General features: G+C 38.2%; 1 protein-coding gene across 8 annotated transcripts in view; it reads left to right on the forward strand.

The window, feature by feature from the left end:
- KATNIP (katanin interacting protein) overlaps positions 1-14,411 on the forward strand; it is a 69,887-nt gene that overhangs the window by 20,901 nt on the left and 34,575 nt on the right. For all 8 annotated transcript variants that reach the window (XR_007504546.1, XR_007504545.1, XM_049791501.1 and 5 more), the window contains 2 exons: positions 3,612-3,752; positions 9,080-9,944. Coding sequence is in view for 6 of the 8 variants with exons in the window: in XM_049791501.1 (XP_049647458.1) it covers positions 3,612-3,752; positions 9,080-9,944 (1,006 nt within the window). In the remaining 2 variants the exon portion in view is untranslated. The remainder of the gene's footprint in view (positions 1-3,611; positions 3,753-9,079; positions 9,945-14,411) is intronic.

Genomic DNA, 14,411 nt, shown 5'->3' on the forward strand with positions numbered 1-14,411 from the left:
TGTTATTCTTTTATCTAGGGAAGAATCATGGAAGAATAAGAATGTGTAGGTAGGTAGTTTCGAACAAGAGATTAAGAAGAATGTGTGGCATGGTAAAAGTATTTCATGGCTCTTCTGTGAGATAGTAAGATGAGGACACATAAGGTGCTTGCATACTAAAGAATATGGACAAAAGACAATAACTGGTATGAAATTCTGATGCTGCTGAAGAGCTTAGCAAATGTCCATAGCCCTTCATATAACCATAATTTCATTTGTGGTGTACATTCACTGTGTGTCCTTTGTCTCCATGGGCCTTCAGAGCTAGGATTCTAGTAAAAATTAGTATGATTTTTGTGGATGAGGCTACTAAATGACTTAGTCTATTAAAAAATATAAATTGTAACTCATTTTGTGCTAGAGATACTTTTCAGTTAGCAGGGTGAATGAGAATAGAAAGTGGGCAAATATACAGTATTTTGAAATTTAGTTGCAACTCAATATGGAGTATTATTTCCAGACGAATATTTTTACTTGAAACATCTTTCTTACACTCTCTTGAAAATTGTAGTTTGGCTGTTATAAATGCCCATTCTCCTTTATAGTCTGTGCTCTCTGGCAGATGACACTCAGTAGTAGTAGTAGTAGTAGTAGTAGTGACTCTCAGACTTTCTACATAATTATCAATTATTTCTAGATTATTATAAATTATGTAGTAATATATTCATTAAGCCATTATAAACCTGTTATTCTCAGCATTTCTCATATATTTATATATCCCATTATTCTTAAGTAATGAGGTTTTATATTTCATTGATTAATATATTCCTTTGATTTGTGACACTGTAATCTCCTCTCTTGAAGCTGGAAAGGTATTGCATCAGAGAAAAGGCAATCTGGACAGGGAATATGGTCTTAGAATGTGGATATGTGATAACTGAACTGCAGACTCCTTCAGAAGTCAAAGCAGCATTTCCAGTTTGTGTACATTTCAGATCATACAGAAAGCTTTTGGGTGCATAAGAAAAAGCAACAAATTAATGAATCTCCAAGCAACCAATATTTTCAACAGAATGAAAACGTAACATGAAAACTTACTTTGTGGAAAACTCACTTTACCATGGTTAAAACACTTCCATCTTTGATCATTTAGGTGTACATTTGTCTTTGAGAATAGACATAGTCTTATTGAAGATCAGGGATTTTATTTATTTATTAGGTTATTTATCACCCTTGCAGACTTTTAAGAACACTTAAATTGCCTCCTCCCTTATACTTCGTGATATGCTGTAAAAGAGAAAAATGCCTAGCAGAACATCTCAACTAAGGAAGTGGTGCCTGATGGGATATAATGCTTAATAAGACGTAGATTAGGCATTTCATTGAAATTGTTTTCTGTAAACCTTTTTGATTCTTACATGCATATATAGATTTTTTTAAAACCTCAGAATAACAAGGACAAGTAACTGTAATTCTAGAAATACCTAACAAATGTATTTCTTCACAACGGTGAACCCTCAGACCCACATCATTCCTCATCACAGTGCTTCAGCCTTCCTTTACCCTCCATCAGGTATACCTTCAGTGCCCACATAAAGCAGTGTCCCAGGCCAGTCTCCCACAAAATTTGAGACCAAATGTTCCCACTGTCACTTTTTTTTCCTTGATCCAGTTCAAATATAGTTCCTACTCCTGACATATCGGTTCACCCTGATGGTTCAAAGAACTTTTGGGCTAGATTTTTCAGTGCTAGTTGCAAAGACAGTAACTCCAGACTTGAGTACGTCATGTGAAGGCAAAGACATCACCATCACTCCTAGTGGTAAAACATGAGAGTCCTCCACTGTCTCATGAGTTTGGCATGGATTCATCAAGATGCGTTCCAACTTCTGGTGTCTGATCTTTGACATGCTGATGGACACTGTAACACCTGTGAGTTTGTGTATCCTGTTTTAAGCGGTTACTTCCACTGATAAACAAAATTATCTTTACAGCTGCCTCTCACTCAAGACCCAATACATGGCCTGGCTCTGATATGCCTTCTATTGTTTGGAAGATCATGTGCAGCTTTACAGAGAAACTAGTGGGAAACAGGAACAAGTCTCTCCAGAGTCCATTTTGCTGCTGAATCTGGTGCCCTCCTGTGAAGGCACCTCTGGCAATATCTCAGTATGCACCAGAACCTATTGATTTCTAGGGCATCAGGTCCTGACCTGAGAGGACTGGAGATGGATTGCTCACCAGATGATGTCTGCTGTTGGGAAATGATTATTTAATCATTCTTGTTCATAGTACAACTTCAGTAATGTGATCTAGCTTTGAAGTTGATCCTGGAATTGGGTTCACACTGGTTTGAGGGCTATCCTTCATTTCTTTGATGTTAAGAGGCTTCTTTCCTCTTTTATATAGAAAGGATTAAACCTGTCTGGTGCTCTTATGGCTGTTTATGCCCCAAACAGACATTCAAAGCAACAACAGTCTCCCAAAATTTTTTGAGAGCCCTCTGGGGCAGAGGCATTGTGAACCAACAGAGCTTGGAATACGAAGATGAGCACTCTGAGAAGTGGACCTCTTCATGATATCATTGAACAGACTGGCAGAGCTCTGTCCTTACCATCATTAGGCATACATCTGAAGTACTCAATAGGAAAGTTTTGTAGTTACTACCTTCAGGAAAAAATGAAAGACTCACTTCAAAGTGCAAGGATATGGAAAAATACTGACTTTGTGTACCTACTGTGTGACTATATGTACTGTGTAACCTTGAAAATAGAAAGGGAGCTAATTTATCTGCTAATCTCAGATCACTGAATTGTTGGCTGCCTGTATATTTACTTTTTGTTCTCGTTCATCTCTGGGTTTTTAGGTAACATTCAACATCAAGTATATTAATATTCAACATTTTGATTCTGAAACTTTTTACTCCTTGCTTCTTTCCGAGCTGCCACACTTTCTGAACATGTAGAGGTAGCAGTTCTGAACAATGTTCAGAATTAGGCATTCTTTGGTACTTTAAAATGTCTTGATTGTTAGTTGTCTGTAAAATTAATGTTGGGAGTTTCTGTGATATCTTAGAAAATTTCAAGGGTAGAGTCCTATATATAGCTTTGAAGAATAGATCTGTAAGTGAAATTAGTTGTCTGCAAAGTCTGATTAAAATAGGGGTAGTGAAATAAAATTCTATAAGATTCCCCTCTTTAGAGGGCAAAACAAAAGTGTAAGCACTTTAAGAAATCATAAAATGATTATGCAGTGTCCGTTGTGCTCAGTGATCCCCTCTAGTGCCTGCAAAGCTGATTAATTTGATTAAAATAAACTGAGCTTGCTCTGACCCTGCAGTTGCAAAGCATGGCAGACTGCCTGTCGTTTGTGAGCATGCAGATGTCTTACTGGGACAGCAGGCAGCTGACCTTTATCTAATTGTTAGGTTGTTGTGAGGTGTCTTACAAGGCAGGAGAGTCGGATTTGCTGTTTGGAAATGAGGTTAAGGTTTTGCTCCTAACGTAGCAGATTTTATTAAACGGTTACTTTTCTAATCAATGTATATTCTTCTGTGGGGTGGTGAGTAAATTAAAATATCCTGCTTTAGGAGAAAGAGTATTAGTTACAGTCTGCTTGTATGTGTTTTTTAGATCACGAAGGAAAGCTTCCTTTGGATGTGCCCTTTCTATCCACCTGTCCAACTTTACTTTGTTATCCGCAATCCCACCCGGTCACATGACTTTGGTATATCCAAGATCAAGATTTGGAATTACAACACAACAACTCCCAGTGTAAGTAGTCTTTTCTCAACTCCTCTGTATGTATGCTCTACCTTGCCTAGGGAAACTCAGTTTGATCTTCTTTCTGAAAGCATGAAATAAAAGTAGATAGCATTTTCTCTAATAAAATAGGGAGCTAGGAAGGGTCCATGTCTACTGTGAAATTTGCTTTTGTCTTAATTGTAAGTGGTAGCAATTTAAGTGTTAATGCATTTTCTTTCAAAGCTATTAAAGGTCTCTAAAGACCTAATAAAAGGCTTGCATATTCTGTCACTTAATCCTTTAGTGTGCTGAGAAATAAAGGTACAAAGGTAAGTGCATCTTAATATTCAGGACTTTCAGTTGTTTTATCACAATATAAATAAATATGTTTTAAAATATGTGTTTTCTCATGTATATAAGTATAAACAGGTTGACTGTTGCTTGATCTCAGTTTTGTCACTTTAGTTAAAAAGTATACTAACCGTGTGTTCATAATAAAACAAGCAATCTAGTATTACAAGAGAGACATCTCATGACAGATGGTCTCTTGTTTGTGTGTTTGAATGTCACCGTGAAAATTATTCTTGTTTGTACATTGCAATGTTAAGAAAAAAATCCCAGGTACCGGATCAAAGAGGATTTGCTGTCCTGGATTATAAATAAGAGGCTTTATCCCTCTGGTTTTGCTCTCATCCATGTTCTTATATAAGCACACGTGGTAATTTATACATATGGAAGTGGCCATGGAAGGGACAGCTTAAACAAATTTACTATAACATGATTTATATTTATTTTCTGGAATTTTAATAGATTTCTCTATTAAAATGTGGGCTACAGAATGTTCCATCATCATTAGAGAGTGCGAAAGGGACTGCTGTTTTTTGGAGGTAATAGTATGATTTGTTACCAAACCTATTGAATATAATGCAGGAAATACACATAAATGTATTTCTGTGTTTCAAGGCACTGTTTTATAATAAACTGCTATGAGGCAAGCTGTAAAATCCATTAGGAGTATAATCCCATGGATTTTGGTGGCAGTGTAGAAGTCTACACTGACTAAAGAAATGTCTTATTATCCTTAAGATGAAAGAATAATACAAAGCAGTTCTGCCTAATTCTGTAATTTGTCATGTGGAAGTTTTGTCTGAGAAGTATAAACCCCAAAAATATAATTAGCTAACAATTTTCTTCCTGCTAATGTAAATCCAGACCCAGACTCCTGTGGGTTTGTTTGGTAATCATTCTAACCTCCTTCTTTCCCCTGAAAACAATGTGAGAGGTGCCCAAGTACTTCTTAAAAAAAAATAGGCAAAAAATTAATTCAGGCCAGTACTGTTGTATATTTGAGTTTTAGAACTTGAGTCTGGAAGTCGAAAAAATATGTCTGAAGGAAGCTGTAAAAGTCAGATTACATCATTGTCATAGTTTCCTTGATTCACTGAATTACAAGGAAAGTCCCAGAGAATGCTTCCTCTTGCCTTTATTTACTTCAGATGAGGTCTGCGGAAAAGGAGGTAATTTTTAGTCTGCAAGAAGAGATCAAGTGTAAGTAAGGGCAGCCAGTTCTTTTCAAGTTTGAAATACCCAGACATTTCATAAATACTTACTACAGCCTTGAAATTGCATCGTTACTTGATGCTATTAAAACTCTTTTCATAAGATCCAATATAATGTCTGTTGTATGTCTTCACAAATCTGTGAATGGAATTAATACTTAAATGCATGATTGTCTTAGTTGCTCTCCAATTGGATCATTTTCTTCTTCAAGCGATTGCCTATATGCATGTTTCTCCTGTGTGTATATTCATGTCCATTCTCTTGAGTTGGAGGTTTTTTTCAGTGCTGGACTACTACTAGAGTGCATTGCCTCTAAGGATCCAGCAGCTTTGTTCCACCAGAGTTAGGTTTATAGAACTTTTATCTTCTAGTTCTTGACTTCTTTTCTATTGTTCTTTCTTTTTCACATTTCTGTGAGAAGTCAGGCAGAGGCAACTTCAAGTCCTCTGTCCAGGTATAATTCGCAGAAAAGTGCCTCTGGTTTTAAGCTTTGTCCTTCATGTACAAATATCACTGAAATGGCCAGAAATGCCATCCTTGTTGCTTCATTAGAAGGCACTGTCCCAGGAGGCACTCTGTGAGGGCTGAAAGTGCAAGCTGGAAGGAACACCGAGAGAAACTGTAGAACTATTTTCACAAAATCTTTCGGTTTTTTTCCTCTGACATTGATCATACCTACTTGCTTGTCCTGCGACATTGTGTCATTCTAATTACTCTTCTGGGAGGAAAAAAACCTGCCTTGAATGAAGTATTGTTTGTTTACAGGGTGACTTCTTGATGGAATTACTCAGGAGGAAGGGATTTCTCCAACCTCCTCATGCTCAAGGAGAGTTAAGCAGTGGTGCTAGGGAAGCTAACCATTTGTCAATCTTTTCCATCACATCTGATCACTAAGCAACTGGAGGCTCAGAAGAGGGGTGGGAGGGAATGAAAAAGAACAGTTCTTAGTCAGGTCCCTGCATATGTTTGTTCTTGGAGTCCCCAAGATCTGTTCATATTTTTCCTCTCTGAGCCTCAGTTTGCTTAGAATTTTGGTGCAAGAGATTTTCATTAGCTCTTTTACTGGTTCTTCATGAATAGATGGTTCTTCTGAGCTATCAGCTGTTATTAATGCATGCCCCAGTTCAGCCTGTCTCTATTGTCCTAGAAATGTCTGTAGCTTTGGCTAATTCATCTTGATACAGTCCAGACACCTCTTTTGCTTCCTACAATACCTATCCCAGAGATTCCAAAACAATCAGAGAATGGGAGGTCATTTCCCGCTGATGGGAATAGTAATTTTGAAGTGACTGGCCCTTTTCTGTGCTTGACTGTCCCTCATTCAGGGATCCACCATCTCATTTTCTAATGTTTTCTCTATCTACCTGTCTTCTTCCAGTACTGGTGGGTGAAGTGGGATTAATTTCAAAACATCTTGTTCTTAAGGGGTTGCTGATTTTAATTTAAAAAGATGAAATTGACAAACACTTTTCAAAATATACATGTGTATGTTTCTGTGGTTCCATGCAGTTTATATCTGTTCCCAGGTCAAAGTACAGAACTAACAGCAGTAGAGGCCAGGATATTCTATGGAAATGTTGCAGGTATCCCAAGTTCAGCTGTGACTATCCAATATCTCTAGCATTAATGGAGGACATTAACAATCCAGACATACAGAGATTCAAAAAATAACACTACTGCAGCATCCTGATAGTCTTTCTCTTCTCCATCATAATTTCAGGCAAAGCCATGTAGTTAGTTTTTAATATATATAATTATTAAAGCGTTTTGATCCCCAATTAGATTAATTTAGCAGTGTCCTTGTTCAAGGGGAAAAAATATCATGTTTTATTGCCAAATGCATCAGTACAGACATATAGCGCTTTATGATACTGTAGGAGTAACACAGGCAGCCATGACATAATGGCCAATTAAACTGGTTTTACAGCTGTTCTCTGAGAAGTTAGTGAAGGTTATCATTTTCTATCAGGAATGTATCAGGAATGTGTCTTGCATTCCTACATGTACTCCCCCCGCTCAACTGTAGCTTTCTTGTTATGCCTGCATCTTCTGTTTTTTCTCCTGTGTAAGTCCATATTACATTTTTTGCCTCATACATGTTATTATTTGAAAAGCAGTAGAATGGAAGTTATAAAGACTTGTAAGCTGTAAAGAGTGCGTGCAGGAGTGAAGCACTGGAGATACTTGTACTTGAAGGTGAAAGGAGTAACTGGTTGAGGCTGGGAGTGGATGAAAATTTAAATCAGTATTCAAGAAGAACTGACATCCAGGAGATGAGCAAGAGGGATGAAACTGAAACTTCTTACTTTCATGAAAAGTTTCTCAGTTTCCATGAAAATAAGGAAAGAAAAGAGAGTCTTTAAAGACTCCATGTGATGGACACGTTACTGAAATTAAGAGGGCAGAAAAGAGATGGATTTTGTCTCATCTTCTGTGTTTTCTTTGAAGATACCAGTATTTTTGTCAAGAGGGAGAAAAGGTTAAATGGAAATGATAAAGAGAATAGAAAAAAACAGTAGTTCCAACTTCAATGGAATGAAAAAATCATGTTTTAGTGGGTGCCACAGAAAAGGAGAACGTAGAAATAAGGTTGTGAGTGGCAGAGTTGTGTCTGGCATAAAGGCCTTCTATTTAAAAGGCTAGTTAAGTGTTGAAATAGGCTATCAAGGCAGTATATTTTAAAACTGTTAAAAACAGATTTCTTCAAAATGGTGTAGGTTATTTTACTTTCTTCAGTGGAAAGAGATGGACCAGGTGATTATTTTTTTTTTTTATGTCCTTTCCAGCCCTGTATTTCTATAACTCTTTATAGCTCTAGTGGCTTTGATCAGGGTGGTTGTTTGCTGTGGAACATGTCGTGAAAGTGGTGAATCGTAAAGATGCTGAAGCAAAATGTGCCTCTGGCATTTATATCTTGATCAAATATAATTATACTCAATCTAGGCTTCTTTGCTCAAGCTTTTCTAAATGTTTAAGCCTTGTCAGCCAAAGTGGTTCATAGTAGTGCCTAGCAAGATTTTTAGTCTTTTTAAATAAAATCTTAAATATTCCACAGTATTTTTCAGTTGTTTGAGCTTTTGATTAAGAAGTAGTGTGCTGGTTTTGGCTGGATTAGAGTTAATTTTCTTCATAGTAGCTGGTAGGGGGCTATGGTTTGGATTTGTGCTGAAAACAGCATTGATAACACAGGGATGTTTCTGTTCCTGCTGAGCAGGGCTCACACAGACTTGAGGCCTTTTCTGCTTTTCCCCCCACCCCACCAGCGAGGAGGCTGGGGGGACACAACAAGTTGGGAGGGGACACAGCCGGGACAGCTGACCCCAACTGACCCAAGGGATATTCCAGACCATAGGACATCATGCTCAGCATCTAAAGCTGGGGGAAGAAGAAGGAAGAGGAGGGATGTTCGGAGTGACGGCATTTGTCTTCCCAAGTAACTGTTAGGTGTGATGGAGCCCGGCTTTCCTGGAGATGTCTGAACACCTGCCTGCCCATGGGAAGTGGGGAATGAATTCCTTGTTCTGCTTTGCTTGTGTGTGCGGCTTTTGCTTTACCTCACTTTTACCCTTCTGATTCTCTCCCCCATCCCACTGGGGAGGAGTGAGCGAGTGGCTGTGTGGTGCTTAGTTGCTGGCTGGGGTTAAACCATGACAAGTAGTCAAAAGCATGTTACTGATAGAGGGTTTTAATCGTTTTCATCTGCTTATTGATTAAGTGTTCAGATGCCAGAGTTCCAGGACAGTGATACCTAATGCTTGAATAACTTAACTGAAATCTTCATACTTTCATTTTTCTAGGGCCTTGATGTTGGAGCAAAGAAGGTGAAGTTATATGTTAATGAGAACCTTGTATTTGATGGCGAATTAGAGAGAGCCTCTGGAGATCTCCTCACTGACTATAGCACTACAATTGACCTTACAGATCACAAGCAAGATATCTCTGCATGTTCTTCAAATGAAACAAAAGCAGTAGATGCACCTGCAGTCACAGAGAAGAAAGCAGACCTACATTTTAAATGCTTACAGTCAAACAATACTTCTCTGCCAGAAGAAAATCTTCTTGAGCATAGGATGAACTCAATCAGCTTTACAAAGAAAAATTTGTCTGAGTTGGAGGATGATCTAAAAGTGGTACCATCTCAATTTTGTATAAAAGATGCCAAAGATAATGTAACAGTACAGGCAGTTATGGAGCATGTTCAATGTGATGATGAACTTTCTTTGAGTGAGCAAATGGAAAAGCTAACAGGAAGAAAATTGTCTGATTCTACAGGTGCAATTCCTTCTTGGTTACAGTCATCTTCCCAAGTAACAGAGAATAATCAAGTCACTTACAGTAAGCAGAAGCCTCCCTGGCTTGCTACAGAACATTGTTCAGGCTTGAGATTTCAAACACAGTCAGATGGAATCATGAAAAACTTTTCAGATCTGACTAATGAGGATGTCAAATGTCAGAGAAGTAGTAGAAATGCAAATGGAGACGAGAGATCACAAATGCTAACCAGAAAGGATGGTGATGTGGGTTTGGACATTTCAGAGCAACTTTCTAACAAAAATTGCTGCAGCCTGCAGTACCCTACAAGTGGAAGGAGAAGTGTCAGATGTGTAAAAAAGGTGGCATTAAACACTGCAGATCTTGGAGAAGATGATTCCGCTCTCAAAGGTAAATGCTCACAATAGCAACCTTAGTGTAAGTGCTGACAGGTTCTCCATTTTGCAGAAGCACAGAATCATTTAGGAGGGGAGGGACCTCTTGAGATTCCTGGTAGTATAGACAGGGGGATTTTAGTTTTGCTACTTGCAGTATTCAGTTTTTCTCATTCATACTATGACAATGCTCAGAGTCTCTCTCCTTATCCTACACCTGATGTGAAATGCTCTTTTTCTGAAAAATTTACATTCTGAATTAGTGTTTTTAAATTTCTTTGGAGAAGATTGAAGACTAAATTTCAGTAAATTATATTCTAAAAATTGACAGTCCTACAGACAATTTACAAAAAGATAAAGAAGAGCGTGACCTCAAGGTAGTGAGTAAATTTACAGTTTATCTGTGTAGTAAGTTTGTGTCTTTCTCAGTGAGAATATATGCTGAATATGTTTATTCATAGCAAATGGAAAACTGTCCTTATTTTCCCTTCTCTGCTCATGATGTTACATACCTCTTTCAACCATCTTTCTTTCAGACATCTCTGCTTATTTATGAAGAGTTTTGTAGTAAATTTAGCTGTTACCTGCTCCATGTTTTTTATTATCCTTCTCATCCTTCTCCAAGCCTTTTTTTAGTTCACGTAGATCCTGTTGGAGCTGGAGTATCTAGATTTGTGTAGTTGTGTTCTGCCTCTGGCAGTAGCCAGCAGTGTGTCCTCAGGGAGGAGTAGGAGAATTGGGCAAGTTCTGAAGTTCCTGCTCTCTCCCAACCTCCAGCAATCTATGGCTAAGAAATTTTCTGGGTGTGGGGTAGTATTTTTGTGCTTAACAACTGTAAATAACACAAGAATAGAATTTCTTACCCACAAGATCTACTTTGTCTCGCTTTTAACCAACTTTTTTATATTTCCATTGCTCAGAGTATATCTTTAATCCCCCTTTTCAGTTTCTAGCCATGTGTTAGTCTGACTCCTTTTTTTGGACCCTTCATACTCCTTCTTTGGCATTCTGTAATTCTTAAGCATTCAATAACTTGTCTCAAATGAAGAGTATCTGGCAGAACAAGGACAACAAGGCCTGGAGAATTGGAAGAAGAGGTTACAAAAATACAAATTGAAATTTTGGGAGTGATTTAGAATCAGAACAATTTACATGAAAGTGTAGCTTGCTTTATATTATATTTGGGTGTTGTCCTGGTTTCAGCTGGGATAGAGTTAACTGTCTTCCTAGTAGCTGGTACAGTGCTATGTTTTGAGTTCAGCATGCGAAGAATGTTGATAACACTGATGTTTTCAGTTGTTGCTCAGTAGTGTTTAGACTATAGTCAAGGATTTTTCAGCTTCTCATGGCCAGCCAGGGCACAAGAAGTTGGCACAGGACACAACCAAGGCACCTGACCCAAACTGGCCAACGGTGTATTCCATACCATGGGACGTCCCATCTAGTTTAGGAACTGGGAAGTGGGGGGGGCAGGGAATCGCTGCTCGGGGACTGGCGGGGTGTCGGTCGGCGGGTGGTGAGCAATTGCCCTGTGCATCATTTGTACATTCCAATCCTTTTATTACTACTGTTGTCATTTTATTAGTGTTATCATTATCATTATAATTTCTTCTTTTCTGCTCTATTAAATCATTCTTATCTCAACCCAGAAGTTTTACCTTTTTTTTTCCCGAGTTCCTCCCCCATCCCACTGGATGGGGGAAGTGAGTGAGCGGCTGCGTGGTACTTAGTTGCTGGCTGGAGTTAAACCACGACAGGTGTTTACATTAAAGTTGTGGTCATAAGGGACAGGAAGTGTGCCTAAACGCAGAAACACCAGTTCAAATTTTACAGCAGTTACTGCATGAATTTTTCAGACAAAGGTGAGGAAAATGGTTCTTTCTAAACTTAGAATGTCTGAATTTTTTGTTCTCTGCCCCTCTGTGGAGAAAACAGCAACTATATAAGTGTATCTGAAATTATACCTCAAAGAAGAAAGAAGTATGGAAGTGGTTGAAACAACTGCCATCTTCCTTTCACCTACCCACTCACTGCAGCCCGTTTGCTGTTTCACACATTTTACAGTATCTCTGTTAGATTCAAAACTTGTGAACATTATGGAAACGGTAAATAAATCCCACCTTAGTAATTTCTGGTCAGGTGTAAAAATGGTAACAATTCAGGAGTTTTAATGTAAACTATGAGATGAGGGTTATCATGATTCTAATTATAATGTCCTCTAATTTTGCTCAGAGCAGGTTTTGTCATCTGGTGCTTAAAACTCCTAATATGTGTTTGTCCCTGGGAAAATTGCATGCCATCTAACAGCTTTTGTTCTCTCTGTACTGTACTGTGCAGGGCAAAGCCATCTTCAAAGTGGGACTGAGTGAGCATTAACAACAGGGAAACAGTTTTAAGTGTTTCCCTAAGAGTGGTGAATTTTAATTGGCATGGGGCTAGGGGAACTGCAGTTTCCCAACAGCAGTATGTGACAAAGGGGAGGCTGCACAAGCTTGTATGCAATGTCACAGCATGCCTTTGGTCACTAAATGAAGAATAATGAGAACAAAAAAAATTTGAAATAGCACCTACATGCATACTTGGCTCCAGTTAATGTTGCTATAAAAACAATTTTTCTTTGATAACTGGTTTAATGTGCAAAGGAAATGATGGAAGTATACTGGTAAAATTTGCAAATAACATATAATTTGGGGTATTATGAGTTAAGAAGATTGAAGAACTGCACAGAAAGATGAACTTGAGGACTGGAGTAATAGCAATGGAATGCAATTCAATAGTACTGCTTGCAGGGTCATTTGGGGACTAATAACAAAAAATTAAGTTGTAAGCTGAGTAATCATCAATTGCAAATGACCGAGGAAGAGAAGGATCTTGGTTAAGTAGTTGATAACAGATTGACCATGAAATGCTAGTGTGACGCAGGCGTGATTATAGCAATGCACTCAGAGGGTGTATCAGCACAGGCATTTCTGTTAGTTAGGGAAATGTTAATATCTCAACACAGGCATTCATGAGACATCAGTTGGAAAACTGCAGTTCTGATCATCCATTTTCAGGAAAGCTGATTACAAAGTGGAACAGATACAGGAGAGAGCTTTTAGAATGATTTGGGAAATGAAGTGTGTGATTGCAGCATGGAAATATGATTGCTATTTATAACTGCAGGGAGTAAAAATGAGATTAACACAACAGAGGGAGAAGAAAGGGGTTTTTTTCAAGCTGGTGTTGCTGTAAAATGTAGTTTACTACAGTTTTGAGAGGAATTGTATGGTGTGTGTTGCCATCAGATAAAGGATGAGGGACTTGGTGATTCAAGACACCCCTCTGAAACCCACAGGGGAGATGCACGTTTGAGGTGTCATTATTTCTGGACTCTGGATAACATCCAACATACAATCCTCTCAGGCATGCAGAATGTGTCTGTAACATCTGCAAGTGGGATACTCTTTATCTACATGCAGAGTTTATTGTTCACATGGTTCCAATAAAAATAATACATTTTAGATTCTAAAAAAAGTGTCAAACCCTGTAAGCCTTCAGCCAATGACCTCTGCTTTTAGGCTATTCTCTGCTTTCCTTTTAGAGCACCACTTCTCCTGTTGTCACTCCTTAACGTAGCTAACAAAACCGTTAACCTCCTATTGAAAATCACTTTTATTGAACTGCTGTAGAAGTGCTTCAGTGTTGTAATCTCTGTACTGCTTGAAGTACTTAACATTAAAAAAAAAAAAAAAAAAGGAAACCCCTCCAAAACAAGGAAAGCCAATGAATGTCAAATACTCTTCTGTACGTGCTCATTCTGAAATTTTCAAGCTTTGACATTAAAGTGTTAAATATATATACAGTATCATCTTCAGGTAAATTGTGAGGCTCTGAGAAGTACTGTTTGGGATCACTCACCCCATGAGTATCCATATGGACAATGGTTTGAACAAAAAAGTGACTTACAAATGACTGATGTTCTCTGAAATATGTACCTTTGCTTCCGATCTGTATTTCCCTTGCGGGGTAAGGAGGAATGGCCAGGTTGGTCTCCAGCCTTTCATTCTGGCAGACAGCCCTCTTTCAGGTAGTTTCCCATCTGCTTTGAAATTCTTATTTTTCTCTCTCTTGTCCCCAGTGTAAATGATTATTTGCCATAGGTAGATTAGGAACATTGCCTCTTTCCCAGTGTTTCCAAAAACAAAGTTAAAAGTTAGTCTTGAGCAGTCTTTTGGGAAAACATTATTTTGCATTTTACGGCAATTGGCATTTATTCTTGATAACCATTTGTTTTAGTAGCCGCTCAAGGACGTTGTACAGAAGTAAAATCTAGCCCATGGGCCTGTAATTGTTTAGTACTCCACTTGCTTTTCTTCATTTATTTGAAGAAAATACGTAAGTGACAGCTTTATTGAAAATCTTTGGTATTATCTGCTCTTAATTGTTTTGAGATGGAAATCGAGCAGCTCTCCAGTGCAGTCACAAGGAGAGCATGCTTTGC

Source organism: Accipiter gentilis, chromosome 33 (assembly GCF_929443795.1).
Source record: "Accipiter gentilis chromosome 33, bAccGen1.1, whole genome shotgun sequence".
Taxonomy (NCBI): Eukaryota; Metazoa; Chordata; class Aves; order Accipitriformes; family Accipitridae; genus Astur; species Astur gentilis.